This window comes from Erithacus rubecula, assembly GCF_903797595.1.
Source record: "Erithacus rubecula genome assembly, chromosome: 18".
In the NCBI taxonomy this organism is placed as follows: Eukaryota; Metazoa; Chordata; class Aves; order Passeriformes; family Muscicapidae; genus Erithacus; species Erithacus rubecula.
In genome coordinates this window covers 182,812-208,231 of record NC_136670.1, presented here as the reverse complement: position 1 = coordinate 208,231, position 25,420 = coordinate 182,812, and the positions used below count along the sequence as shown (strand labels likewise).

Here is a 25,420-nt window from a genome sequence, read left to right as displayed (position 1 = left end):
GCTTGTTCACTCTTGTTCATTCATCTTCCTTCCCTTCACAGAGCTGTACCCTGACTGAAATCTTTCTCACTTCTCACCTTTAGCAATTGCAAGGAGTTTTGAGTGACCAATAAGGGACAGTTTCCCAAGTGCTGCATTCTTTTTATTCATCTTGACATCTTTATCCCTAATGATTTTTTTAAAACTGAAGCTGAAGTAATGACAGAGGGTTTGTGATGTGATGAAGGGATATGTGTAACAGCAATTTATTTTCAAGTAATGTAGTCCTGCAATCAGTAAATATTCTGCCTCCAAAAGAAGGTGGTCAAATGCATAGATAGGAATAGTAGATAAAAAGAAAACTACATTAATGTTCCTGTGTCAATGCTTTTAAGTTTCAGAATCTGAGTCTTTCTCAGAAGTAAGATAAATGAGAAGAAACTTTATTGAATACGTTCAGAGAACTAAATTATCATCTGCATAGATCCTAGGAGGTTAGGAAATTCCATTCCTTGCCTTTTCTGTCATGCAGTGCATCAAAGGTCAAGGTTTAACTCCGATTCATGTATTGTGGTACAAATGACAGAGCACCTGGGTGGAATTGCTGGCTGGACGCAGTTAGTTTAACTTGCTGACATACAAAGTTGCAGTTCTTTAGCAACCTAACAACAATGCCAGCAGTTGATGCTGGACACTATATTCCTGAAGTGATACTGATGGTTTATTGAAATGTCCCATCTGCTCTTAACTAGTTCATTGGACCCAAAAGAGGTAGAATGTAAAGCATTTTAACTTCAAATTTACATGTACATCAGCTCCAAATGGAGTTTGTATTATTTCAAAACCAGGTTGTTAAAACTGCTGAGATCTAAATCTCTGCTACAAAGTTTTGGGACCTGTTAGCCTGAGCTCCTTCAGCACTCCTGAATGTCAGCAAGAGTCAGAAACCCAAACTTGACACAGCTGTAAAAACACACAGAGAGTCTGTGGCCTCAGCAAATTCTACTGGTGCAGGCATATTTCAGATATAAATTTTACTCTGCTGTCCCTACTACTAATGAAGTCAGTCTCTTTTAGTGAGTTTGCAGCCAGGTGTGTCCAGTTCTGTGGCTAACCAGTGCTCTTTACTTAATTTTTCCACTGGTGACATTTCTATCAAACTTTAAAAACAAGCGGAAAAATTGGCTTGATGCAATGGCTTCAAATGTTAATAGTAACATTAGGCTGGGTAAAAGACTTCCTTTGGATTCTGCTTTGCCAGAGGTCTCCACCTCATGGCTTGCAGGGAATAGATTTATCCTGTGCAAGCTGACGGCTGCCTCATCAGTTTGGAAAGGGAATTCTCTCAGGAGTAGACATTGCTGCTGTTTTCTCTCTAAGAGAGTTCTGGAGCCACCTGAGAATTAAACTGGCTGATCTCAGTATTGTGCTTTAGTACCTGTGTGGATTTAAAATTTGTTGTAAAAGTTTAAATGTGTTTAGATGAAGCTGCAGGGTTGATAGGAAGGACATTTAGGTATTCCCTAGAAGAGGATTTCAGGTGATAACAGGACAAGAGATATGAGGGTTAAAGAAATAAATTTTAGACTTCCAGCCACTCAAAAAACCCCAAACAAAAAAAAACCCCAACACTCCTTCTCCCTCCTCCAAGCACTTCACACTAATACTTTTGTGTGCAAATCCTGTGGTGTCTCAGGAAGATCCATTAGGCTTTATTACAATGCTTGTAACTGTTTGTAGGCTCACTTTACCTGCCTTGGTTGTGTATGTTGTGATGGAATTCTGCTGCTGAAATGAATTAAAGTTATTTTTAATGCAAAATGACAATTCATTTTATAATGAATAAATGTTCTAAAAGCTGCTAATTCATTTTATAGTGAATAAATGTTCTAAAAGAGATGGGACTAGTAGGGGCTGTCGAGTCCAGTGTACCAAATCTGGTTTAATTTATCATAATCTCACTTTCCTGTTTTCCCACCAGACCACTTAGGCTCCTACCCGCTTTTTTTTCCCCAGGAACCCATCTAGGTGTCTTTTGAATTCGTTTATTGGCTCTGCTGTGTGTAGCACAATACAGCCTTTGTTACACTTTTAGCTAGAGCTGTTTATACCCAGTGACCCATAATTTGTTCTCAGTTACACTCATGTACATCTGAAGTAAGAGCATCAGAATCAATACATGTAACTGAGAGCTGAAACTGGCTCTGGGAACTTGACTACCATTTTCTGTCTTGATACTCTTTTCACAGTTAGAAAATTTCAGTTGATTAAAAGTTCCAGTTTACCTTACAGGAGCTACAGAATTTCCTAAACTCAGTTTAATTTTGTTTAAGTTATTCTTACATTGGAGAACAAAAAGTTTGACCTTGTAACTAAAGACTCAGAAGGCATGGTCTGAGTGAGGCCAGCAAGTTGTAGAATGGCTTTAGAGGATAAGAGGACAGGGTGTAAAATGGATACAGTTTTAAAATCAAACTTGATCTTTGTATGAATTGAAGTGGGAAGCTGCTGTACTGGGGTGTTCAGCGGTGCTCTCCAGGTCTGCCTCGAAAATCTCATGAGAAGTCATGGAGTCGAGTTTGGATGTGCAGGAGTGAAACTACATTTTTGAGATAGAATGGGGCATAAGAAAAGTGGTGCAGTATTTTGAGGCTGGAATGGGGAGTTTGGATGAAGGGAATGTACTGAAGTAAAACATTGCAGAGAAGGTACTAATTTTGTTTGAGGAAATGGACTGGGATATGAGACAGAGGATCACGTTCAGTACAGTTGAAAAAGTTTTTAAAAACCTATAAAACTAAAGTAGAGAAGTTTGAGTTTTAAATTATCTATGTATATTTTGAAATGCTTTACTAGGACGTTTTGCGGAGAAAAATGTTATGATTTTTGATGACCACTTGGAATATATAAAATTTCACCAGTTTCTAGTGTCCCCTTTAAAAAAACCCAAAGAAACGAAACCCTTGCCAAAGGAGTGAGATACAAAATTGCTCTGTATTGTTTTTGTGGGGTGTTTTAATAGGATACCAGACATTGTACAATTAGTTTTACCTGATGTTATTGTTTCAAGCGTTGATCAACTTTTTTTTGTGATGTTCTTGGTTTTTTCTCAAAGAGCTTGAAAGTTCACATAAAGTTTCCAGTACTTTGTCATTTCATAAATTAATAATAGTAGGTAGTTTTCCAGAGGAAATTCAGTAAATTTGATTCTGGAAATCTTAATAACTTAAATATGTAGGATAGTGCATGTGTATGGAATATTACCTTGAATTATCTCAACTGTGATGGTATCTGGAACAAACTGTAATGATGCAAATGTAGCTTTACCAGTGCATGAAGCTTTGAAATATGCATCTCTTCCTTGGGTTGTTTGTGATGTAGTTGTTCTAGAGACAGCATCTATGGGACCAACACACCTGGGTGAAATGTTTGGGCCATGCTGAGGATACCTGATATTGAAGTCAAGATATAGTAAATACTTGGGTTCTTTTCAGATGGCCTGCACCAGTTTTCTGGAATAAAAAAAATCAATTCTGGCACAAAAAAATCAATTTAAATTTCCCAGATGTGTTGGATCCTGTTACTGTGAGGTGGTATCATTGGCTTGTTCTGGTGCCTTGCTTGAGTGCCTGCAGGAATTACACTGGAAGCTGCCATGTGGCACGTTTTCTAGACATACCTTTTTTTCAATATTGCAATATTTTTCAGAATTATATTACTCTATGTGCATTATATAGGGAAAGATTCTTCCCCTAAAATGTGCTTTTAAGCTCCTTCAAAAAAAACAGAAATAATACCAAGACCCGGGTCTGTTCTAAATCAAACCAAACAAGCCATGGAGAGCTTCTCTGTCATTCCCATACATTTTAATCACATTGTTACCTGTGCTTTTCTCTGCAGATAGAAAGTCACTGATATCTTCTGCTTCCAGTTTGGGAGTGAGTCTTGTATTTTCTTGTTAGAGTTTGGTTTATTTTTTCTTCCATTTTCTGAGTTCTCTGGCCCATTTTCTCCATTTACAGAACTGGCAGCTCTTTGAAACTGAATTTTTTTTTTTTCTGCTTTTGCTAACTACTCTCACAAGAGAACAAAAGGTAACGATTGGGAAGCACAAGTGCAATCCCTGCATTAATCCCAGTGCCTGCTTCCACACTTGCTGGCTCCTCTGATTTCTTTTACAACCCTACTAAATCAACAGCACAGGATACTTCTGTATACATCTAGGGAAACTGAGGTGCTTTTCTGTGTTCCATTCTGGTCTGAGAACTCAGTGGATTCTATTCCTTTTTTCTGTCCTCTTTTTTTCTCTTTCTGGTCTTAAACAGCACTTGCTTTATCTCTGTTAATAAGTCAATTACTATTACACTTTTGTAAGAGCTTTGTGGACACTGCTGAAGGCCTAGGCAAAATCTGCCAGGCCTTTTTCTCAAGTTCTAAGTCTTTTTCTCAGGCCATGAAACTTTCTCAGCCTCAGCTAGGATTTTTCCCAAGCTAGAGGCTCTTTCTCTACTATAAACACAAGAGAAAGAATAATAAGAGATAAACACCTGCAAGGTCCACGGGAAAGCCAGGGAAAAGAGGTGTCTCCTTCTCTGACCAATGAGCTGTCTGTCTTTTGTTTTGCACAAACTGCCTTATTTAAGGCAATGGCTTCCTTCAATAAATTGCTCTTTCTTGCTCTTTCTTACACTGAGCAAGACAGTGTCTTGCTGTTTTTTCTCTCTGCTCCGTAATCTTACAGCAACAGAGCTTGAATGTTTTTATTTCATTCAAAGGTCAGGAAATAATGACAAAGCTTAAAATACCAGCATATCTAATCTTTGTTAATAGCAAAGTGTTCATCATGTTGATTTTCAAATTAGTCAGGAGGCCTTGAGGCCAGGAGAAGAAGTGTGCGTAAAAGGGACAGTTTTATGGTTGGGATGTCATGGATTGAGATGGGATCAATACAGTCTTGGTCAATGTGAAATGACCAACATTGGTCAGGATGGGGTGTTTTTCACAGGGCTTGGGCATCCAGAAGGATCTGGCAGGGAACAGAAGGCAGGCCTGGGGGTGAAGAGGAGTTTTAGGGGTCCCCTGAGCTTTGGAGTCATTTGTTTCATTGTTGCTGAGTCCCAGCAATTCTGTTTGGAGATGCTGTTTTAAGACTTCATTTTTTAAAGTGGGGAAGTGGCAGAGCCCCTGTAATTGGTGGAAAAACAGGACTAAAGCCCCAGATGACAAAGCCAGGTACTAAGAGCTTAAAAATAGTGTGTCTCCTTGAGAGCATCCTAAATTTGCCCTGTTTTTTTATGTCCTTGCAGGAGGGAAGATAACCCATATATTGGTTTAATCCATGTTATTCAGGAAACTATGTAAGAAAGATTTTGGCTTCTTAAAATCCTTGCCCATGTTTTAAGGATCTTCTGGAAGTTTATTTATTCACAGCAGCATTGAGTCTGAATGAAATGCAAAAATAAGATGGAAAACTCACAATATCTTACCATGCAGCATTTTCATGGTTTGCTTTTCTATTTTGCCTTTTACTTGAGGGCAGAACTAGGGTAGAGAAATAATTTTTGTTCTCTTCTGAAAGGTTACAGTAATAAAGAAACTCTTGTTAACATCAGAGTATATGGCAGGCAGGAGTTTTCACAGTCTGGCATTGTTTATTTTACCAGCAATTTGGAACCTTCTGCACTCTTAAAATATTGGCAAGAAAATATTTAACTGTTAACTGTTCTGTGGCCTGTGTGTGTTTGAAGCCCTGGGGAGGAAGAATGCTTGGGGAAATCGGGTTTTTTCAGCTTATGATTGAAACCAGAAGGTGCAGAATATTAGTAGAATGTGAAAGCAATGTGACTTCAAATTAGAATTTTACCCAAATGTGGAACTGATAGGAGAATGTAAAACAGGTCACGTATGAACAGGTCCCTTCTAGGAGAGAGTGGGGAGGTTGATGGAGCAAACAGAAACAAGCCAGTCTGCCAGGCACTACAAAAATGAATTGGAGAAGCTGATAGTTATTGTGAGTATTTGTATTTATCCTGGCCTCTGTCACTGGATAAAAGTTGTAGCAGTAAGGATTTTGAAATGAAATGAACTTTTTTTTTTGCCCTTTTTTTTAGGAGAGGAGATGGGTGCCTTGCTGTTCCCCTCCAAAGAAGCTTGTGCTTGTGATCCCAGATTCTGGAGAAAGATTTTTTTTTTTTTTTTTTATGGTGTTCTTACTATTTTTTCCCTAGGGGAGGATGACCTATTTTGTATGAGCAGGATCATACTTGCTCATTTTACTACATAAAATGTAGTCTCTTCCCATGAGGGTTTTAAAGGCTATGGTAAAGGGAGCAAACTTTTTAATAGCACTAGCACTTTTCAGGTGAAATTCCTGCCAAGTCAGCAAAGTGAGTTGGTGTCTGGTGTCCAGGACCATCTCATGACCTGTGCCTATCCTACTGGAAGTCACGACAGGAAAGAACAGAGGCCCAGACAGGAGAGATACCAGCCAATATCTGCAAAGGTCAGCAAAAAATGAATGAAGCAGAACATGCTCAGAGCTCCTACTCCTGTCAGATGAAGATCCAGTGTGTGCTGTGGCTGCCAATAACCAGAGATATTTGGGATAAAGGATGAGAAACAGAACTGTGGGTCAGTTCCTTCTGGTACAATCTCCTGGCATTCACTAACGAGTAACCCAAGAGCTGCACAGGGACTGCTGGTTCAGGGTCACTGACAAAAATCCTCAAGAAATGTGAAGCCCTTTGTTACTTCTTCCATATTTCTTGCTCTTTAAGGCCCCATGGCAATGTGGCAATGACTTCTGCCACTTTAAATGTGTTGCATGAGAAAACACCTAAATTTTAAAATATTATTTGGTCATGTCATTAGATTATTTTCTACATCCTTTTTAATGAGAAACAGTGGACAATAATTCCTTGTTTATCTGCTTGACACCACTCAGGATTTTACCTCTCCATGATCATCTTCCTCATTTCATCCTGAAAAGTTTCCTAAGTATTTCTTCATTTGTCTCATCCTGTCATCATAGTTTTTTCTGTGTGTTTTCTGCTAGTTTTAGATCTGTTCAGAGATTAAAAGGTAACAATTATGCAGAGCATTTTATATGCAGTACATTATGGATTTTTGCAGAATAGGGTTCCTGATTTGGTTTATATTTATTTTGTAATAATTCCTAAAATTTATTTATCTTTTTCTTCACTAATGAATTGCTGAACTTAACATTTTTTGCCTTAAAGATCCATTTCCAAACTGTAGCTGCCAAATGTGTGCATGTTGTTAAACAGATTTTATGGATTACTTCTTTTAACACCTACTACTGGTACCTTTATCAGCACTGAATACCACTGGTCATAACTTTCTGTTATTTTAATTTTCATTTACTGTATTTTCTACTAATTTGTACTTAACCTGTTTCTGATGAAAGACTTTTCAGAGTGGATGCCACCTTTCCTATCTCTGCAGCTTTGCTAATGTTAACTAAGATTTTCATTTAATTTAGTACTTTACGATCCCTGGAATTTTGTTGCTCTTGACTTTTACTGTTATTGGATGCCTTTCTTGGATCATATCACCTGGAGTATGATGTACTGAGACTGTCCAAGACCAGGGTGGACAGGGCTTGGTGCAGCCTGGTCTGGTGGAAGGTGTCCCTGCCTATGGCAGGGGGTTAGAAGTGGTTGAGCTTGTCCCTTCCAACCCAAACCATTCTGGGATCATTCTCTGGCTCTCAAAGTCCTGAGTGCTGTGAGAAGGTGATGGAGCAGTGAGCACTGCCTAATCCTGTGGAAAGACTGGGCCTGCAGAGGAAGCCAGCAGGAGCCAGTTTCAGGGAGGAAACCCACAGGAGGAGTTGGATCTCCTCGGGGGAAGCAGACCAGGGTACTTCTTGCTGAAGCACATGATGAGCACCGAAAGTTCCCTAAACAAGCTGCTGGACATAGAGACCTTCTGGAGGTTACTCTCTAAACAAATAGAGAAAGTTGGGAAGTATTCTTAGCTGAAATTGATTGGGAGAATCTTGGAGGAAGTATATATCAGCTTTTGTTTTTCTCAGGCATTCTGGCTGCTGTTGAAGGCAGGATACCCTGCTAGGAGGCCTCTTGTTCTGATCCGCGTTCCTGGTTTGTGACGCTTTGACAGCCCCTGAGGTTTTGTCTCAGTGAGGAACGAGCTTTACAGGATCTCTGTGAGTGCACACAGTGTATATTTACCTTAATGACTTAACTGCCTGTATCACTGTCTTCTCCAAGTGCTGCTTTCAAACTTGGTTCTGAAGTATCCTTTATCATTTTATCGGGCTGAATTCCTGACAATGGTGTGTTCAGAAACACGCTGGTAATTAGCTTTAAGATTTTAGCAACTAGCTTTTTCGAGAGGCATTACAGGAAAATCCCTTGACAACTGCTCACCTTATAGAGAATCAGCACAACTTGACAGAGCGCAGCAATTTGACCTCTTTTCCCTGATCCTTCTCTTGAGAGGTTATCAATGAGCTCTGCCAGCCGTGTCCCGCAGGGAAGCAGGAATTTGGAATAAGCCACTGAATACAGTTCAGATTGTACTGTGATCTCCTTTGCATCTTAACTGTTACCATAACAGAGCTTCCAAATTAATAAACTGCAAGATAGGAACAAACCTCATTTTCTGGGTAGCAGAAGGGTAGGGGTGAGCATCTGCTTTTGCTGAAAGATGTAGGTAATGTTGTGTAACTTGCTTTTCTGTGTCTTTTTTGGAATAAACTTGCTCTGAAATTGCACAATTGTTGTGAAGGTAGAGCATGCACAACTTTCTCCATCAACATGTTGTTTATATGGGTTGAAGGTTTTGGCAGGAGCTGGTTCTGTTAGAACCCAACATTTAGCTTTTGTCTAGATTAAAAGAATATTGGAGTAGGTTATCACTGACTATTGAGGAAGGCTTTAAAGATTGTTCTCTGAAGTTAATGTTTGTGGAGATGTATTACAAAGTTCATTAGAATTTTAAATAATAGAGAATTTATCAGAAGAATTAATATTTAAAGCATACAGAACTCAAGCTGTGGCTAATTAAAAGCAGTGATCTGCTTTGCAGACAAAGTAGCAGACCACTTAAAAGACTCAAAGATTGAATATTGGAAAAAAAATTTCTTCAATAACTTTGTTATTTCATGAGTATGTGCCTGAATGAATTGGCCATTATGGCCCCTTGCTACAGAAATCTTCCTAATCTTTTTTCTGAATTTAATATTTTTATCCTAGCTGCAGTCTCAATCATGTCAAAATTACTGTCCTGCAAGCAGTCGTGATGTTATAGGGTGAAATAAAAGGGCTATGTTTGTCCATTTAGTGTCATGTGTGTTTTAAGACAGTGTTTTGAGCAAACACTCAAAAAGCCTATATATAAGTGCTTATATATTATTTATAAATAACATAAACCATATTACAAGTAATTCTGTCCAATTGCAACTTGAGAAAAGGAGCATAAAAAAGCCTAAGTATTTGTGGACTGACATTTTTTACTATGAAAGATCAGTCCCATATCTCCTTCAGGAACTTTTGCTGATATTCCTGCTCCAGCAGTCAGAAGTGTCAGTGAAAGTGGTCCATGTATATGGCAGTGGGGCTGCAGAAGTCCCCAGAATGGACTCAGCCATGACAAGATGAGTGCACTCAGACCTGTGGAGTTTGTTTTGCCCAGAGGATGGACTAATTTTTACAGAATCAGCATAAACCACTACTTTACTGTTGCAACTTTGACCACTCCAGGAGTGTGCTGCTGGTGTGGTGTGACAGTGCACCAGGAAGAGCCCAATCCTGGTTTGAAAAGATGACTGTGCTGACACATCCATTGTGTACAGGTACAGGAGCAAATACATTGTACAGAAGAGAATATTTATTCTAGCAGGAATGGTATAATGAGAATGAGGGGGTGGAAATCCAAGCCAGAAAATTCAAATATGAAATAAGATACACATGTTCAACTGTGAGGGTGATATGCTTTAGCCAAACACAATTTAGTGAGTTTAGTACAGGGGGAACTCAGTGAAATGTAATGGTCTGTGATATGCAGAGGGTCAGGTTCTATGATCTAATAATTTCTTCTGGCTGAAATCTCTTCATAAAAAAGTCTAGTTCAGGCATAACTTACAGCCTAAAGAGAGGAATTGCTGCCTGGAATTCAATGACTAGTGCTGGTACGAGGCAGTTAGAAGTGCCCCTTCTGGTTTTATAGTCTATAGAAGGATTAATGTGTTAAAGTGGCTTAAGGGTGGAACACGTTGGCAAAAGCTGAAAGCAGAAAGAAACTCCTGTTGCTCTCAGACAGTGCAGCCCATGGTTATCCCAGCTGGGGTAGCGCTGGCAGGACCCAGGTGTGCAGTGACACTGCCAGGGATCCCCTGTCCTGCTCTGAGGAAATAGGCTGCACCTTGGTGCCTGGGCTGGTGGCTGTTAACAGGCAGAGCACATCAGAGCCCATGGAATTGTTAAGATTGGGAAACACCAGATCATCCAGTCACCATCAGTCAGTGCAACACCATCTCCATGGTCTACATTAAACCTCAAATGCCGCACGCACACTTTTTGATTTGGGGATGGTGACTCCATCGTTGCCCTGGGCAGCCTGTGCCAGTGTTTTAAAAGTCTTTCTGTTGTTTCTTTTCCCTAATGTCCAATCTAAACCTCTCCTGGCACAGCGTGAGGCCATTCCTTTTACCCTGTCATTTGTTACCTTCCAGTCTGTGATCCTTCTCTGCACCGTGAGCCAAAGCAAGTGGGGAGGAGGAGATTCATTACCAGAGGAAGCTCTTGGTCCATCACAGGACACTGATATGGACTGATTCTAGAGCAGCATTCACTTTAAATACCATGTCCATGTGTTAGGGCTTTTGCTACGTGTCCAGCAGTACAAGAGAGCACTATGCTCTTACTTCCCTAGCAGTCTTCTTAGAATACAAAACCTTCTGTGAGACTTGGCTGTCACTTGTCGGCTGCAGAGTCACCCTCAGCACATGGCTGTTGGATGATGCACATGAACTTCCTGAGGCTGAAGATGGTTTCTTCACTGTCATATGGAAAATTCAGCAACTGTTTGTTGCAGATATCCCACAGGCAGAATGTGGGCCCAGGGAGTCTTTCAGAGAACAGTTGTGACCTGTAGCAGGAGGATAATGTTTGCTGTATATTTCCTTGTTTCAGAGGTGTTGTAAAGGTCAGATGTGTACCAAAAGTGGGTTCCTTGTTTTAAACTAACAGTCCTGTGTCACTCGGCACATAAATCTGTTCAATGACAGCTTTGCACTGGGCTCTTCCAAGGAAGGCAAAGGGGCAAAGTTCCAAGAAGAGCTCCAAATGTTACTGATTTTTTCCTTGTTATTAGCAATTATTCACTTGGAATTTTCTAGCAGTTTTTCTTTTTTATAACAAACTGTGGGAGAGTCAGCAGAATCTTGACCAACCAGATCCTGAAACTGGCCAGTGGTTAGAGCTTGTCCAAGCTTTGAAAGAAGAAGCGCTTCCAGCAAACACGGCTTTGGATTTGCTCATTTTTCTTGATTTATAAAGAAGGATTTCTTTCCTTCAGTATTTCTACTTGACTGATGCCAGTTGTATGCTTCAGAAACTGCAATATTCCTTTAAATATAATTTCATTGCCTAAGATAGGGTTTCATCCCCAAATTCAGATTTTATATCTGAAACTGTCTTTTAAGATGTATTTATTGCCGTGTTTGTTTAACTTGGTTATCTCCTTTATCGATCTGTTTCTTGCTACTTAAAGCTGCTGCTCTTTGGTTTTAGTAGGGAAAGCTGCTTCCCCAGGGATGTTTAGTCCAGGACTTGTCTCTGTAATGGGGCTATTTGTTTTCTTTGCCCCTTGCAGTTGCCTCCTATAACGTTTGTAGTATGTGTTAAGTAATCCTTGAGGTAACATTTTTATTATGTCATAAAAAGTGCGTGGCAAATATATAATAACTCATGGAATTTGTTTGTTTAAAATGGAAGGATAATTTATTGAGTGTGTTACATGAAACCTGCTCCCCCTTATTAGAGCTGTAGAAGTGCAGCTTATTTAGAAGTATGTTCTATTGAGAAAAACCACGATCTCTGACATGCATAGAAGGTTTGAGCATGGTTGGGTAGAAATGACATCATAGTTTATGTACTCAATAAAAATTTAATTAAGTCATTACAGAAGTTGCAGTCATCATTTAACCCTCTGATTTCTTATGTTTAGTTCTTTTTTTAAACATTCAGTAATAACCAGTCTCCAAATCTTGATAGCCTATAAAATATGTGCATGAATTTTAATAGTTTATATTAATGGAAAAATATGAGTAAGTGACATAAAAGGAATTTTCCTTATGTTTGCACTATGTGCATTTCTATAAAAATCAACAGATGAAAAAAGACAGTGGTTTAAGGGAAGAGTATATGAACTGGAAATTTGTTCATTTGGCAGAAGCTAGCTAATATTTTGATAGAAAACTTGTATAATTGCCAAGGTGAATACTAATAAGGATACTGAGAGAGAATTCAGGACAAAGGGTTCCCAGTGTGGTGGATGTGATGGGCTCATGTCTCTTGTGTGTAAGTCCTGTCTCTGTAAAGTGCAGTGTCACACCTGAGGATCCTGCTGGTGTGCAGGCTTTATGAGCCTTGTAATTTGTACTTCTGGAGCGTCTGAGAGCTGCAGAAAAGAAATGTTTTGCATCTTTTGGATCCCTCATGGGAGTCAGTACAAAGAAAAAGTTTTACCAAAGTGTAGCTGGGCCCTTGGGAGAGGAGCTGCATCACTTTGTTGGTAGAGATAATGAGTAGAGGTAAGACGGACAGGCAGTATGGATGATGGAGATGCAAAGGAGTAATTTCATCCATCCCTCTGCACCCAGTAGTTGGTCCAGTCCCACTTTAAGCTCACATGGGATCAGTTCTCACACTAATGGGTGGCTTAGGCCAGTTCAGCAAATACTTATACAGTTATTAAATTTAGTTAAAGGTCAGTGTGGAACTTGGACTGAGTCACACTTAGAGCATGGGGGAAGTTGCTATGTCATCACAGGCTCTGAAAGAAGTTTAATCATAGTCAAAAACTTGTGAGTCCGAGCTGCTAGAGATGCTGGAGAGGCAGAATTCATGTTCTTGCTGGCTGAGAGTCAGACTGGACTGGACAGTACATGAGGAGCAGTGGCAGGGTTGTGTCTCTGTCTTTTGCATTCCAGTACTTCCACTGTAGTAGTACATCCAGCCCTGCAATGTGTGCTTTGGAGGAAAAAAAATGTTGAAAAACCTTTGAGTTTCTATGGATGGATGAAGGTCTGGAATAGCTGCTCAATAGTGAAGCTACAGAGGCATCTCCATACTCTTGGTCTGTGCTGTCACTGCAAGGGCAGCCTTGCTTCACACTCCCCCTGCAGCATTTTCTCTCCACTCCTGCAGCTGGTGGCAGAGCTGTTGGCTGAGATGTTCCTGCCAGTTGCGTGTTGAGTAACACCGACCTCAGCTGTGTCGAATTAATGGAGCTGTCACGGGAGGTTCCAGAGTGACTGTCTCTTCCTTGCAGCCAAATCTCAGTGAGGTGGGCTGGGGAACTGCCGGTTCTTTGTCCACTCATAGTGAAATTGGGAATATTTTCTCCTCACCTCTTCCTTAGAGCCTGTACTGATGGTTTTCTGGTTTGTTTTTCAGATTAATTCTGCTGTTCTAAAAGAAGACTTGAAAAGGATGGTAGAAAATTTCTATGCAGCTTTGTTTGGATACGATGAGGTAAGAAGACTGTTTTCAGGGAATGTGCAACAAATAGACCATCTAATTCCTGAACACAGAATAGTCCAGATGGTTAAAATGCTCACTGTCCATTTCTTTGGAGAAATATTATGTTAGGGAAGCAGCCTTAAGTGAAAGTTCTTAGAATAAAACAGCACAGAGCATATGGATTTAAACCATGGGGTATGGAAGGTAGGGTGTTCTTTGTGCTGCTTCACCATCCCTTCTTGGCCACTACTAAATCATTTCCTCCCTCTGAATCCTGTTGTACTCTACTGTGCTTTGAAAGCAAAGAGAGGATTTATAGAGTATTAATAGGGAGTCTATGTGAGAATATTTATAGGCAGTACCTAATAATGCAGGGAGGCAAAAGCACTACTCTGCACAAGTGTCTGCAAGACTTTTAAGAGGAAAATATGATTACATAATTTTTTTGCTCTAGTGAGTGTTGCTCTTTAGATACTCTTACATCATGATACTATTTTTTTGCACATTGATTTGCATTATTAATATATTCTCATTGACTTGTAGACAGTTACACATGCAAGGTTTAATCCAGTTTTAAGTATAGCTAGGATTTGGCTGCTTGTGCTTTGCTGACATTCTTTTTGGAAACAAAATGTTTGCTTTAATTAATTAAATTAATTGATAAATACAAATGTTGACTTTTTAAATTTTTAACTGAATATTTTAAAGTCTTTTGCCTTTGGCAAATGTGTCAGCAGAAGACAGGAGTTATGAGCTTGTGGTGACAACACCACAATCTAAAAAGACAATAAAAGTTCAAGAGAATTGTGACAAATAACATTATAAATAACAAATGACATGGATGTGGTTCTTGTATAAACCAAAGCTAATGCTGGATTTAATTGGAAAAATCTAGATAGTTCTTGATAAGCAGGATTTCTCTCTCATTTAGAATAAAAAGTAAAAAAGCAAAGAAAAATAGCAAACTCAAGACTACAGTTCTGCAACATTGGATTACGTATCTGCCTTCTCTGTAATATCACCATTTGCATGGTAAAGATTTCATAACATAGAAATTCAGTTATCAACTGCGACATTAGGAATACCCTGACCTAGGTTTTTTCCAAATTAACTTGCCAGAAAATTGGTTACAGGCTGCTCTGTAAATTAATTTAAGGCCAGGGCTGTTTTTCCATTCTGGGAAAGAGTGATGCTGCTGCCTTTCCATATGCAGAGCCCATGGCAGCTGTGGGCTCGGGGACAGGTGCCGTGGCCAGAGGCCAAGTACACAAATGGGAGTGGTTTGTGTTCAGACCTTCTTCACATACAGTTTTTAATCCCCTTATGTACCTCCCTTTAGGGAATACTGTGTGATGATCGTGTTCTGGCAGCAGCTCTTTGGAGAAACCTTTTTAACAGGAACTGTGATGACCCTCGGCACCTGGAGCTGCTGGTGGAGTACGTGCGCAAACAGGTACGGCCCCGCTCTCCTCAGCCTCTGCTTCAGAACAGGGAGTGCTTGCTTTTGTTGCTTGCTATGCAGCTCACTTCCCATAAATAAATCTGATTTTAATATCCAATGATCATTTTTAAGGAGAAGAAGGTAAAAATCTGGAAACTGGATGATATTTATTATAGAGTTATGGAATGTCTTAAGCTGGATGGGACCCTCATGGATCATCCAGGGCAGCTCTTAGCCCTGTGGAGACACCCCAGCAATCCCACCCTGTGCATCCCTGGCAGCACTGTCCTAGAGCACTCCTGGAGCTCTGGCAGCCTTGGGGCCATGCCTGCTCCCTGTGGGCTAGAATCTCTCCCTGAGCTCCTGACCCTCCCCTGGCAGAGCTCCAGCCATTCCCTCAAGTCCTGTCCTGGTCACCAGAGAGAACAGTTTGTTACTAGAGTTTGATGACAAATGGCTGCAGAGAAATTAATGGAATGTTGAAAGCAATCCTGCTCACCTATTTCTGGACCCATGCACATTTGGCAAAATGTGTCAGAAATAGTCTGCAACCTTTTGTAGAATTGTTATCAATGTTAGAGAGTTGGGATTCTCCTCATAGTGAAATAGCGCCTAGAGCTTGAAAGTCTCTTAGTGACCTTTAAAGAAAAGAAACAAATGGGTTTTGTTTTCCAGATTTATTTCTGTTTCTTTCAGTTATTACCTGGAGGAGATAACACTGAGTAGTGGTAGTGTTTGTCCTCTCAGCCGAGGAGGTTTGTGAACCAGATCTCTAGGAAATGTTGGTAGGATAAAGTCCGTGTGTGCGCCAAAGAAAAGGGGTAAGAGAGGTTGTGGAGGAAAAGTGGAGGGTATTGGACAGGAAATTAAAGACCAGAACTTTCACATCATCGTTTTCTGTAATGTTTCCAATACCATATTCAGGATCAGATAAAGGTATGGAGAGACAAGTACTTAAGTGTGTGTCTGAGAAAATGGGAAATAAAGGGACTGACGACGCTTTGGGAATGCCAGAGAATTCTTGGGAGGTACTTAATTAAATGCTGAAAGTTGCTGATGCTCAATGGTGAAGTTGTAGGAAAGTTTGCTGGGGATAAACACATATAAAAAGTATGCAATTTGGGTTAATTTCTTGGCAGATGGGGCATTTGTTGCACTTCTGGATATTCAAGCAAAGATTAGGTCTGAAGCAATCAGCAGTTGAATGGGAAAGAGCGATCAGGCAGGAAAATGTGGCACATTGGAGAGGAATGAGCACACGTTCTGTGCAGATAGGTCATTTCTGCAGACAAGTGGTGCACTTGAGGAAAACATTCCCAGCTTTACATAGGTACCAATGAGCTCTGAGTTGTTACCACAGGAATGAGGCCTTGAGATTACAGTTGTATTATCAAAATGTCAGCTCAGCACTCCATAGTGCTTAAAAAAATGTAAAAAAATGTTCAGAACTACAAGGGAAGAAATAGGGGTGTAATATTGCTATGATGCCAGTTTTACATCTCTGGTACCATTTTGAGCTGGAATAATGTGTCTAGTTTGAGTGCTGACTACCAGGATGGATAAAACATTAACTGACAAGGCTCAGAGAGGAGCACTAAGGGTGATAGTGAAACTGGTCCTTTATTAGGAATGAGTAGAATCTCCTGCCCAAAAAAGAGTTGGAGAAAAAATGGGAGACATCTCTGGGAAATCTCGAAGGCATGTGAAAGGTGAACAAGGAAAGGTGTTCAGGGACACAGTAATGCAGGGACAGAACATTGTCACAGTTGGGGTGCTGCAATTGCATGTGGGTTCCAAAGCCACTGGCAAGGTTTATGGAAGAAAAGTTTGACCAGGGCTCTTAAATCCACAACCACTTCAAACTCAAAATCTGTGAATGAACAGATTTTGAGAGGGAGGGAAGATGAACAAGGAAAAGAGCATTGTGCACTGTATTTAACTCCTCCTGGGAAGACTGCTGGTGGTGACTGTCAGGAACAGGACGTTGTGCTTAGGTGGCTTTCCAGTGTGACCCTCTGTGGCCATGGGTGCATTCATTCCCCTATTGAGAAACTCCTTGTCCAATTATCCTTTGTTTCCAGTAACACTGTGTACTAGGCAGTCCCCACAGTTTCTTGTGGATCCTGTCTTTAACAATGGCTATTAGTGGATGCCAGAGGAGAACATACTGACAGGACAACATGTACTGTGCCCCTGGTCAGCTCTCCTTGCCTTCCTGAGCTAATGGTGGTGGGTTTGTCTTTGTTCATTGAGTGACTTTTTCTTCCCCCCCCCCCCCCCCCCCCCATGTGCCATATCTATCTTGACCAGTGGCAGCAAGCTGACCCTCTGCTGTATGATGAGAGGGTTTTTTTTTTATTTATTTTGCTTACATTGCACCTTAAAATGACATTAGATATCAACTGTTTTGCCCAGAGGGGTTGTTGCCACATCCCTGGAAGTGTTCACAGCCAGGCTGGAGAGGGCTTGAAACAGCCTGGTCTAATAGCAGGTGTCCCTACCCATGGCAGGGGGTGGAACTGGATGGGCTTTAAGGTCCCTTCCAACCCAAACCATTCAGGAATTTCTTCTGTTGTGAGGATGAGCATTTGTTCCATGTTCACATCTTCCAGCACATGTCCTTTTTTGTGATAAATCCCAGGAGTTCCCTGCTGGTCTGGCCAATTTTCTGTAGCTAAAGTCTCAATTGTGTGCAGGATGGGAGCTGTCCGTGGGGTGCTGGTCCGGGCAGTGTTCCCTGCGGTAACCAGCAGGAGGATGAAGTGACTCATGGCAGCTTTGTGTGGCTCCTCTTTGCCCTGTTGCCAAAGCTTCAGAGGAGGCATTAGCCAAGGCAGCAGTGATGCAGGGAATTCCAGAGGATCTGCAGATCCTTATCTTGGCCTTTCCATCATGTCTCACAGTTGGAAGTGACCTTTTTAGGTCTACCTCACACAAATGGCAGAGTAGGCTGAAGTCTCCTTGTTGTGCTTGCTTTTTGGAAAGCCAGGTGTTTGTGTAGCTGCTGATGGAGCTGGCTGGGCAATGGGACATGTGGCAGTGACTTGCTGTGCTTGCAGGTGCAGCACCTGGACGCGCTGAGCGGGGAGGATCTGCTGCTCACGGGCGAGGTGAGCTGGCGGCCGCTGGTGGAGAGCAATGCCCGCAGCATCCTCAAGCCCCTGTCCCCCATTTACAATGATGAAGGACTCTGAGATCCACGTGCCAGAACAGCTTGGGAAGTATGCCTGGAATGGGACTGGCTGAGGCTGTGTGGTCAGGAAGAACAGTGTGCAGTTGGAAGAAAAATATTTCATTAGCTCTCCCATCCATAGTGCCTCAGTAGCCTCCTGGACAGCCGTGCTCCTGAATCTTCACCTACAAATAAATGCTCATTGTTTTAAGAACCTCTGTCCTTTTGATGGCTCCAAGTGGCCCTTGCTGACAAATGGACAGAGCTGCCTTCTGCCTTTAGGAAACCAGGTATTCGCCATGATGTAGAGATCTCTCAGAAAGACATTTCTGTACCTTGCCTCGTTTAAAGAGCTGCTACTCAGAGACACAGCAGTGTCCTCTGCTCCCTGAATGGTTGTAATTGTAAATCTAAACTTTGCATATTTAGATTTAAGTATATATTTTAAATGCCTGGTATCAAGATGGAATGGTCCATCTTTGCTTTATTTGAGTTAAGAATTGCTTTAACAGATTCTGAAGGGTTTTCTATGAAAATCCCTTTTAGGAACTCTCCACTTTGTTGCACAAGGATAAGAGAATGCAAAAAATAATGCACAGTCCTGAGCAATCTTTGTGGCTTTGGCTGTCTTAGGGAGATAAAAGACCAAATTGTGGCTGGGCTGGCAATAAAAGCTGTCTCAGTACTTGATGTTGCAGTCTGCCTTGCTGATACTTCCACGTTCTTTGTAGAATTGTGCTCTAGGAATTCCTTTATGAAAATAACTCTGCCCCATCCTACATCCCCCAAAGCAGTGGTCCAGGGCTTTTTAGCAAGATCCTTCAACACCAATGAAAACTTTCTATGGCTGTGCAGGCAAATGGTGCCAACACCATTTTAATTAATTAGGGGAGCAGGAGCTGCACTGGTGAAATCAGCAGATGCCAAGGTGCTCTGTGTGGGTGGATGGTTCACCAGGCTGTTTTCCAGGTCAGTGGCAAAAACAGTTTTCATTTCTCTCCTGTACAAAATCTCAGCCAATAATAAATGTCATTCTGGGTTAAATTACTGTGTGTTTGTATTCTGTTCCATGTGTGCTTTTGATAAGAATAATCCCTACAAAATCAAGATTTGTTCCTAATAAAAGTATTAAGCAAAAGTAGAAGGTGATAATCCTTAATTTGTGGATTTAATCTTTGATTTTTTGGCTCCTTAGTCTGGTGAAAGTGTAACTATGTCTGACCGTGACTATTCTTCCTTCCCAAGTTACTTTTCATCATAGTGCATGGGGAATATTTGCCATCCCTTCCCCATGTAAAAAGCAGTGGGATGCAGCAAAGAGGCTCCCAAACACTGCCTTGTGGGTTTTTTTTAAAATGTTCTTTTATGGACCCTTCTGTGTATAAAAAAGGCATTTTGTTATTTTTTTCCAGGGCAAGCTTCCTCAGATTAACTTCTTATAAAATGAGTCATGTAAAGAGCCCCTCTCTCTATGTGAGGTGTATCCCTTCTCTGTGAAAATATTACAGCCCAAACAACTTGCTTGCAGTTTATTTAAGATGCTTTTGTTGAAAGCTGAGCTAAGCAGAGAAACCTCTTTATGTGTGGAGTATTATACAGTGTGTGTGAGATAATAACACCTTGTAATTCATTACAGCTGGCTTGTATTTACATAAAAGAAGGCTGAGCTGTGTAGGAATTTGCTGATTAATTTATTTTTAATGAGAGTGAAGTATACCAAGTACCAAAATAAACTTTACTTTGTGTATATTACTGCTCCTGAAATAGGTGGAAAAATTAATGGTAGATATTTTGGCTCAAAGCTACGTACATTAATTCATATACAAAACAGTTATTTAAACTTTAACCCCTTTCCTGCTGTGTAATTTAACCCTGAGCTCATGTTGTCCATGCCATGGGAACACAGGGCTGGGAGAACACCACCGTCCAGTCCCGGGACCGTGTGTGACTGCAGAGGTCAGAGAGCTGCTGGAATTCTTGGGCCGGCTGGCCTGGATGGGAGAACACCTTTGTGCTCTGAATGTGGGACAGCATGTGGTCAAACTGAACCTTCCCCTGTGTTTATGGGCAGGAGGCTTCACAAGTGGTGATGCCAGATTGCAGTCATTGGCACCTGCCCTTGCACCTTTTATTAGGGTGATAATAAAGGCCTGTAATCACGGCTCTGGCTGGGCCATGAAATGCTTTCACCCACTCAATGTAAGGGCTGAGCCAGCACTGGGGTGTACTTGGGTGTGTGGAGCCTCGGGAAAAAACAAGGCAGATACTGTCTATGAATTAAAAGGTTAATTTTTGATAGAGTAAAAATGCACTGGAGACTACACAGGACCAGGGAAGACTTTGCTTCCCAGTCACTAACTACCCAGAGATGGGATCCTACACAATATTAGATTGGATACCTGGAAGAAATCCTTCCCTGTGAAGGTGGGAGGCCCTGGCACAGGTTGCTCAGGGAAGCTGTGGCTGCCCCTGGAAGTGCCTAAGGCCGGGTTGGATGGGGCTTGGAGCAACTGGGGATAGTGGAAGGTATCCCTGTCCATGGCAGCACGTGGAATGAAATGAGCTCTATTTAAAAGTTCCTTCTTACCCAAACCATTCTGGGATTTTAATGTGACCCCTATTGCTCTCACGAGGTGAAGAAAAGTGAGCTAGAAAGCTGCCATTGCCAGTATCTTATATAAGACATCTCTCCAGCCAGGAGGAAAGAAAATACATTCCAGGTAGAAAAATCTGCCTTCTGCAAGTGTTTCCAGCAGCAAAGATTGTCAGGTGAGTGATTCTTATGCACAACTCTGCTTTGAGGGTTGCAGAACCGGGGGAGTTAATCAAACATTGTAAAGCCAACTTTTCCTATTTTCAAAGTTGTCCAGAGGGAATGATTGAAGGTATTTTTCATATAGACAGTTCTTTGTTTATGCTGTTGTGTTTTTGGAAAGTGGTCTCAGACCATCAGCTTAGAGGTACTTACTGTATTTAAATGAACATAACAGTGTGAATTTCTTCTGGAAGGAACCACTTTATCATACAGCCTGATCTCCTATCTCATATACAGCATTTGGACATTGCTTAGGATTCCAAAGGACTTACTCTTCAACTTTTCCAGGTATCTTAAAATGAAGAGATATGAGCCCCTAGGAAGCACTCATGATTTCAGCTGGATTCTGGGTTGCATTCTGTGGGTAGAAGGGACAGCACTCAGTGTCTTCCTTCTCTTCCGTTTTGCACCATGGAGGATAGCAGCATGTTTTGTCTCATAGAGACCTGGGAAGTCTCTTGCTTTAGGGTGATACTTTTGAGATGTTTTGGACTAAGGGGGAGTCATCTGATACTCTTAAATGCTCACTCTCTATTTTAGGTGGTTAAATATTTCCTGTGTCACCTTGCCTGCTTTGCTTACACCACTTTTGGGTGTTTTCTCCTGCATCTTCCAAGTGCTGCAGTGCTGAGAGCACAGGCATCCTCGATGATCTCCACATTTCTTGTGCTATCCACTGCTTAAGCCCTGTTGAAGTGCATGCAATTGCCACTTCTCAGATTTGTGACTCTCATCCTCACCTTCCATAAAGTGATGTTTTCAGTTGTGTCTCTGCCCCACCAAGCCCTCAGCTCAGAACTGCTGCTCTGACCTGGCAGTTGGAATTAACCACTGTCCTGCTCTCGGCATGGCAAATGTGGGAAGCAGAAACTGGACACTAAAAACAAATTTTTCCACCAGAGCTTTCAATTAGATGAATGCAGAGTAGGCAAAGAGTAGCAAAGCTGTGGGGGGGGGGGGGCGCTGAGGATCAGCTGGGAGGGGACTGGTTGTGCAAGTTGTGAATGTGCCAGTGCCACTGTGTGGAGCAGTGAGAGCCATGTCCTACCTTGTGACCCACTTGTATTTTCCACATTCTCTGACTTGTTGGAGAAGGGTTTAATCCTGGTGGTTTTCTGCATCCCAGGGATGTGCTGAAGTACTGCTTGAGCATTTGGAGAGGTTTGCTGATCCCCTCTACAGAGGTGTTGAATGAGGCATTGGACTTCAAAGCTGCACTGGGTGCTTCCTTCCAGGAAGAGGAAAGTTCCAGTGTGGGGAATTGTGTTTAAGTTAATCCATACCTAGAAACTGCTGTATCATCCGAATTCTTCTGCTAAGAGAGCTGTGCCACAAATGCAGTGGTTATTTCATGTCCCACTGCAGGGGTTTGGTCATGGCAACAGCATTGTACACGAGCATTTTTCTTGAGTGATGCTGGTTGCAGCTAATTTGGAATCATAGAATTGTGGAATATCCTGACCTGGAAGGGACCCATCAGGATCACTGAGTCGAGCTCCTGGCTCTGCACAGGACCTCAAGAATCCCACCCTGTGTCTGAGAGCATTGTCTAGGTTTCCTAGGGGAGACCCCCCTGTATGGGCTTCTCCCCATCTACCTCTTCACATCTGCCCTGCTTTCTCTGATCTCTCTTGTCTCTGATCAATGAACTCTAATCTAGGCTTCTTTGCTCTTTTTTCTGCAAGAGGCTGTGATGAATCCATGTCTTCTCCTTGCCACTGACCTGTACTGTGTCCAGCTCTCCCTGGCTGGAGGGACACCTGTCCCAGCTCTCTGGGTGATGGTGTTCCTGTGCTGCAAGGAGCATGATCTCCATCTTTGGGCACATTGTGTCTGCACAGCCTGGCCCTCAGCATGCTCCATGCTTTCCTGAAGGTCTGAGAAGGCAAGGAGAGGGCTTATGTGAGAGCCTGGGAAATTTGGCAAGGACATAGGGAAGACCCTGAGTCTCAGCATGAGTGAACAGTGGGCTCTGCTGCTTATGCAGCGTGTCTGCCCCTCTTCCTCCCGCAGAGGGACATGTGGGTGCCACGGACTGCCCGGCCTTCTGGACCCTGATGGGGCAGTTGCATATTAACAATCCTGTGGTCTTTCCAGACTCCTCTGAAGAGGTTTTTTTTTGACCACTGCCCCTTGCATTCTACGTGTGTTCTTCCTGAAGCTGCTGAACATGTTGAGGGAGTACTTGTTTTGCTTACAGTCATTCTACCTGCTGGGCAGTTTGTTCTACTGATTTGTGGGACAGACGAGATGCCTGAGCCTCATCCTTCCACTGGGAATGTAGAGCTCACATGAAAGTGATTCCACCTTCTGCTTTTACATCTCAGTGATTGGTCCAGATGTGATATGCTGGGAGCAGCCAGAGAGTTTAGGTCAAGTGGCAATAGATCTGCCAGAGGGACTGGGAACAGGTTAGTGGAAACATTCCCAAACGCTGCCTTGAATTTTTTAAACTTCTTTTAGAGAGCCTTCTGTGTATAAGAAAAGGCATTTTCAATTCTTTTTCCAAGGCAAACTTCCTCAGTTTAACTTATGTGAAGAGCAACATCTGTAACCAGCAACATCTGCTGTCCTGTTGTTGCTGTCTCATGCAGGTGTGTTTGTGTAAGAGGGCCCTGCACAAGCTGCTGAGCCTGGATCCTGTTGGGAAGCTGCTGCAGCTCTCTCAGGGGCTGAGAGCTCCCTCATGCCTGTTTTAGAAGTGAGGAGTCCTGCACACACAAAGCCTTCATTAACGGCTACATCACAGTGAGCTGGGATCCTTCATTCCTCATCCCACCTGCCAGCTCCTGGCCTGCTCCACATCCTGTCAAAACCAGGCATCTTAGGTAGATTTACTCAATGTTCCACATCCTTCCCTGTGCACCCTCTTCCTTCCATCAGACCCAGTGATACTACAACACCCAGTTCTGTCTCTGTGGATTCCATTTGGAAGGAGACACAGAAGTGGTTTCTGGAAGTGCTTTTTCCCATGTTCAGTGCAGGGCAACAGCTGAGGGAAGCAGCACACTGTGATCCCTCTCCTGCCAGCAGTGCATCAGCCCCCAGAGCAGCTTGGGACTGCACCTCAGAGAGCCCCACAGCAGCTCCATGGACCCACATTGGCTTCCCTGGATGGCACAGGGGTGGTAGAGACCTTGGAGCTGCAACAGGATAGAGCCTCTGTGCTGGGCACACCACTGGGCAGGGGCAGCAGGGGATGGGAGGGTCCCTATTTCCCCTGACATCATCTGTGGTTGGATCATTTGGCCTGTGGTTGGCAACTGGTGTCCAGTGCCCTCCTTCAGCTATGCAGGTGTGAGGCTGTCTCTCCTCTGATTTGAGAAGGTCTTAACAAATGAATGGAAAAGATGTAACACAAAATCTGTGTGCTGCCACTGTGTTTAGATTCTGTAAGTTGGGAACCTTGGACAACAATAGGGAGAATTGACTTTGCTCTGTGGGTTCAGCACTGACAGATCTCAGTACAGGAACTAAAATTGGGACTTTTTTCATCCAGCTCTGCTGGCTGAGTGCATCTGGTCAGTGCATTTTGCACAATGGAGCACTGCTATCCGGTGCCTTCCAAAAATGCTGGTACAGCACTGAGGAGCACCCTGATGTTTTGAGATGGAAGATTGAGGTTTCAGTCTGAAATAGAGGGGAAAAATAAGCAAATTTGGTTTCTCGTGTTCCCAGGTGAATGCTCTCCAAGATCTATCAGGAAACAGGTTGGCAGGCTGCCTCCCATGTGCGTGAAGAGGAAGCAGCAGGTACATTCTGTGGAAAGCCCAGGCAAGGTGTTTGTATTTGCTGAGCTCCAAGAACATCTGTGGGATGGAAGAATGAAGTATTGCCTAATGCTTGGATCCCAGCCGAGCTCAGGTATCAGCCAGAGCAGAGCTGCCCAGGGACATTGACTTGGAAGTGGCACTTGGGGCATCTGCTCAGCCAGAGGGAATTTTTCCCTCATCTTTCTCTGTTGATTGCAGAAGGTGTGTAGACAATGCTTCCAGATAAGATCCCTGCTTTTAGCTGGCATCCTGTGTTGGCCAATCAGCCTCTGGAGTGCTAATTAGAGCCAGACAGCAGGGACAGGACACCTCTCATCTAATTTTAGATGTCTGCATGGTAAACCTCTGTCACTGACTTGGGTAGCCTGAGCTCCTGCTGCTCAGTGAGGAAAGGCTTCCAAGGCATATTTCATGGGACCTGTTCCAGGTGTCTGCTGCAGGGTGAGGTAACTGACTCCTAGAAGTCTCTGCCTCTCCCCACCAACCCTGAAGGAGCCCAGCCTGGCAAGG

The 25,420-nt window shown here is 42.4% G+C and overlaps 1 protein-coding gene across 4 annotated transcripts in view; it reads left to right on the top strand.

The window, feature by feature from the left end:
• UQCC1 (ubiquinol-cytochrome c reductase complex assembly factor 1) overlaps positions 1–19,366 on the top strand; it is a 46,149-nt gene extending 26,783 nt beyond the window's left edge. For all 4 annotated transcript variants that reach the window (XM_079321315.1, XM_079321314.1, XM_079321316.1 and 1 more), the window contains exons 8-10: positions 13,644–13,721; positions 15,049–15,162; positions 18,210–19,366. In XM_079321315.1, the coding sequence (XP_079177441.1) occupies positions 13,644–13,721; positions 15,049–15,162; positions 18,210–18,344 (327 nt within the window). In that variant the 3' untranslated portion in view covers positions 18,345–19,366. The remainder of the gene's footprint in view (positions 1–13,643; positions 13,722–15,048; positions 15,163–18,209) is intronic.
• The last annotated feature ends 6,054 nt before the right edge of the window (positions 19,367–25,420 follow it).